This window comes from Grammomys surdaster, unplaced genomic scaffold (genome assembly GCF_004785775.1).
Source record: "Grammomys surdaster isolate TR1022 unplaced genomic scaffold, NIH_TR_1.0 125941, whole genome shotgun sequence".
Lineage (NCBI taxonomy): Eukaryota > Metazoa > Chordata > Mammalia > Rodentia > Muridae > Grammomys > Grammomys surdaster.
In genome coordinates this window covers 3593617-3598047 of record NW_021620763.1, presented here as the reverse complement: position 1 = coordinate 3598047, position 4431 = coordinate 3593617, and the positions used below count along the sequence as shown (strand labels likewise).

General features: G+C 41.2%; 1 protein-coding gene across 1 annotated transcript in view; it reads left to right on the top strand.

Annotated features, from left to right (window-relative positions):
- Gdap2 (ganglioside induced differentiation associated protein 2) overlaps positions 1-3615 on the top strand; it is a 44536-nt gene extending 40921 nt beyond the window's left edge. Inside the window, exon 14 of the mRNA XM_028752988.1 lies at positions 2734-3615. Within this exon, the coding sequence (XP_028608821.1) occupies positions 2734-2781 (48 nt within the window). The 3' untranslated portion in view covers positions 2782-3615. The remainder of the gene's footprint in view (positions 1-2733) is intronic.
- Positions 3616-4431: the final 816 nt, after the last annotated feature.

The window sequence follows — 4431 nt, the reverse complement described above, 5'->3', positions numbered from 1 at the left end:
TGCTGGATCATAGAACAAAGGTTATGCAGTATACGGGTGGGAGAAAGCTCCATCCGTCTGAATTCACGTTAATATGCTGAACTGACCCCTTATTTGCCTTTGAACTACACCTGTCATGCTTGAATCAATAGCAGGAAATGTAACAGGCACAAAAGAACATGTGATACCCAGAATTTGAATGACACTTCAAAACTACTATCTAAATGTATCATTTTTCTCTACAAATACAGAAAGATTACTCCATCAGATTCACTTGCTTTTGCCTTTGTGTTTTAGCTTTCTGTTGTTTTGAATATCAAAAAGGGCTCATTGACAGGCTCATAGAAAAGGAAGTATAACATTTAAACTAACCATTGACTCATTAAACCATCTCTCTCTACCTATGCTAGTTTCCTAGAATGGAGATACTGTACCCTCTGTCTATGAAGACAGAAGACAGGAATAAAAGTGAAGAGTTGGGGTAGTAGGAGACAGTGCTCAGGGACAGGCAGAGAGCATGTCATGACATACTTCCACTGTGCATGCAGCACTATACACAGCAGTCAATAAGGAGTGTTCTGCAAGGGAGGGCTGCCATTACATCCAATGCAGAGACCGGTGTGGAGAGAGCAGAGAGCATGAGGAAGAGAGAAGCAAGTCTACAGAAAGGATTCAGCCTCAGCTGAGACCAGAGAGCAGCCATGTTGCTGAGGGTGGCTAGGGTCTGAAGATAGGAGCTGTGATATTTGGAGACTAAGTAGCTGTGGGAGATGAAGCAGAAAGCAAGTACTTTTGATGGCTGGTGTTTCCATCACCCCAGAGAAGCAATGCGAGGGAAAGTCTTGAGGAACTTGGGAAAGGTTCAGGTAGTATGTTTGTGACACAGTAGTTTATGGGATGTGTAACTGAGATACCAGGAGGTGGTTGAATACTGATTTGTAAGGAAAATGATACAGTAGTCCAAAGGTGGCATAGTTTATTATGCTTAGTTGTATCTTATACTTGATAGCACAAAATAGGTCCTTTTTTTGGTAAAGGACTGAGTTGGTGTTGATTGGTATCACATTTCAGTGGACTTGAAAAGTAATTTCTAAGACTTGTCATTTGGAAAGACAACAGTTTCTTTGAAAAGTAGTTGAAAGGTGATTTTTATCTGGATGAAAGTAATATGGAGGCAACCTCCAGAGAAGAGCAAGTCAGCACTCTTACAAATAAAATTCGAGTATGCCATCTGACTGCTGAGGATTCGTTAAATTACTATGATTGTTTCCAGAAATAGAGAAGCGAGGCGATGGCTCAGCAGTCTCCTGTTGAGTGTGAAGTGAACGTTGGAAGCTGTTTCATGCCATTGCATATCAGACATGTGCCTCTTAGTTTGCCACAAAAATCATTGCAGAGATGAAAAACTCTGGGAGAGAGCATAGAAGAGTGACGAGAGCCCTTGCAGTGGTAAAGGGTTTCCTCCGGTGTTCAGAACACAGTTCTCTTTGGGCATATGTTTCTCAGGACATCATTCATTTCTGCATATTAAAAATGCAGAACTGACTGTTTAGAGAACAGGTTGTGATAAACATGCTAAAATGCAAAATGTGTATTTCCCCCTAAGTTTCCAGAAATGTAGCCAATCGTGAGATTTTGTTTCTATTTCTTTTTACCCCCAATACCTGGTCAGATTTGTTTATTAACAGAAAGTCTCCTTGGGTGACCTTTTGAGTTCCTTGTTATGACACCAGGGTCCACTCCTGCTCAGAAGAGTTGCTGAGCTTCCGCTCATTTCAGCTCTGATAACATTAAATTGCTCACTAGGCTAACCGTCAGGTCTAGTCAGTGTTCCCTGTAACTGTGAGGTAAAGCATGGAGCAGACAACTTCCTGCTCTCCCTCCTCACTCTGGCTGTTGTCATATGTTAATGGTAATCATTTTCTGTTTGTGGTTCACTGAAAAACAAGTTCTTTGCCAAAGAAATACTTTTCCTAAAAATGGGATTCCAGTCTTACATCTCATAAATCTACTCTAGGACCCTCCTATCATAAAGTTAACTGCCTTGTTTTTATCATGATTACCCAAAGTGAGGGCCAAAGAATTTCTCCTTACACTAGTTTTGTTGCTTTCTACATTTGACATTAAGTTTCTGGCATTTAATTCTCCATCTTGACGTGGAGCTAAATGGCCTGAGAGCTGTCATTGTTACAAGTCTTGCCACTCGGGCGTGACATGAAGATGTCTGCTGCCAAACAGTGACAGCTACTAAGTTCTTGAGAACCATCTTTATTGTTCCATAACCGAGCTAAGATTCAGCAGTGGGGATGTAACACCATCTAACAAGAGTCCAGTGTCAAGATAGATGTGCCTTTAAATTTGGGCTCAGCCAGTTACCTGTCAGGTACTTTTAGTTGAACTATATAATCTTTGTGCCCTTCATTTTCCTTGTTAGTAAGATGAGAATGTGACCCATTTCCTGGTATCATGTGAGAACTTAAAGGGACAGTGAAGACAAAGAGCCTGTAACTAGTCCAGCACCTGGAGTGTTCAGTAGGTGACATTGTTACTAAAGCACATTGCCATTCTTGCGGCTTCTCCTACTTTACACCAGCTCTGACACACTGGAGTGGAACAGGTGACTGAGATCTGCTCCACGCTGTGTACACACTAGCCATTTCCAATCCACTTTTCCATTTATTAAAAGCCACTTTTTTGGCACACCCTGTTAGTTCGTGTTGTTACTTAATGTTCTCGTATTTTTTCTCTCCACAGGAAAATGGGCCTTATTTTGCATCTTATCCTCCATCACCAGATTTGTGACCTTCCGCCTTCCCAGTGCTTCTTGGTCACAGGATTCCATTTCACCACCACTCGCCACCTATTGAAGTGATGTTCATTTTTGCTGTACAGATCCAGAGAGCTTTTGTCCCCACCTCTCTGGTATTTTTGTATTGACTATATATTTTCTGGCACATGAACAATCTAAAACTGGTAGGCCATTCTGAACTGCATACATTTTAAATTTGTATATTTGTATCAAATGGAAATGCTCATTTTTAGAGCATTAGTAGAAACTGGGGATCAACTTTTGAGTGTCTTCCATTTCCTGGAGGATGCTGGACTCTGTCACACAGGCCACCAACGTTGCTCACATCATCTCTTACAGTGCACGCTTCCAGACTCCGTTACAAAGCCACCAACATTGTTCATAGCATCTCTTAAAAAGTGCACGCTCTCTTTGTGTATTTAAGTGTTTCTCAAAATATATAGAACCAATGTATGCTGAACGGATGCATTGTTCCCTCAGATCCTGGCTTTAATACCATTTACATTTTATACAGACGATCTGATTATAATATAGAATTGCCCATGACCAAGAATATTGAAATGTGTCTGATCGAAACTGTAAAAACCTTCAACAAAACATAGAACTCACAAATTGTTGGCACAAGGTAAGGCTGAGCTATAAGTGCTTCTAGGGTTATCTGCTTTGTTCAGATCGACACTGTTCTGATCTCAGAGTGTGGAGAACACGAAGACTGTATCTTCAACTCCTTTCTATAATCATGTGACTGGTCTCTTTATCAAAAGAATGTTTGTGCTACCAGCACTCCTAAGTAAAGAACATTTCCCAGGACTCCATCCCTGACCACACTGCTGTCTTCTCAGAGTCATAAATGATTACATTGGTTCAGTATCGCTTAAGTCGCCTACATCAGTATGGTGGGAGTATGTAACAGTGCACAAATCCAAGGACTAGGAAATTCACTTTTCAGAAAACATTTGCCATTCAGGCTCTGGGTGTGCCTTAGTAAGTGAAATTTAGAACTACACAACCTACCTCAGAGGCAACATAAAGATAGCATTTAGAAAGAACGTGGCTGTTCCAGGATCGAGAGGATTGAGGGAGGTGGGTGCAGTAGAGTGTCTTCATTTAGTTCTCAGTGGGTTAATGGGAGTAAATATATGTAAAGGAATTCTGTAAGGTGCTCTATGGTCTTTGGCACCTTTTGAGTGACTGAGTGGTGTTTGGGGTTGGGTCACACACAAAAAAAAATCCCACCCAGACTCTGACCATTTCCTGCTTTGTACAGATTTTCCTTTGGCTCTCCTACAATACTGCCATTTAACAAGGGACATCTGTTACCCATTTTAAAGACTTCTTCTTGAATTAAGGTCAAAACATTATTGTTTCCATGTGGTTGTCTTTATAGTCTTTTTTGGTGCCCACACCCACCCACCTCCATCCGTTCTCTGTATCATGCACGTTTGCATTTCAGAGTATAGAAAGTAAGAACTGAAAGAGATTGTAAAGCAGGGACCCAGTCTGCTGCCTAAGCACTCTTCAGGAGAGGGAAAGAAGCATGCTTCTTTTCTTCTTTAAGAGGGAGCCCTCCCAGTGGTCATTTTATATTGCTTCATATAAACAAGAAGTGTTGCACACTTCTTGGATAGGTGTCCCTGTTAGAT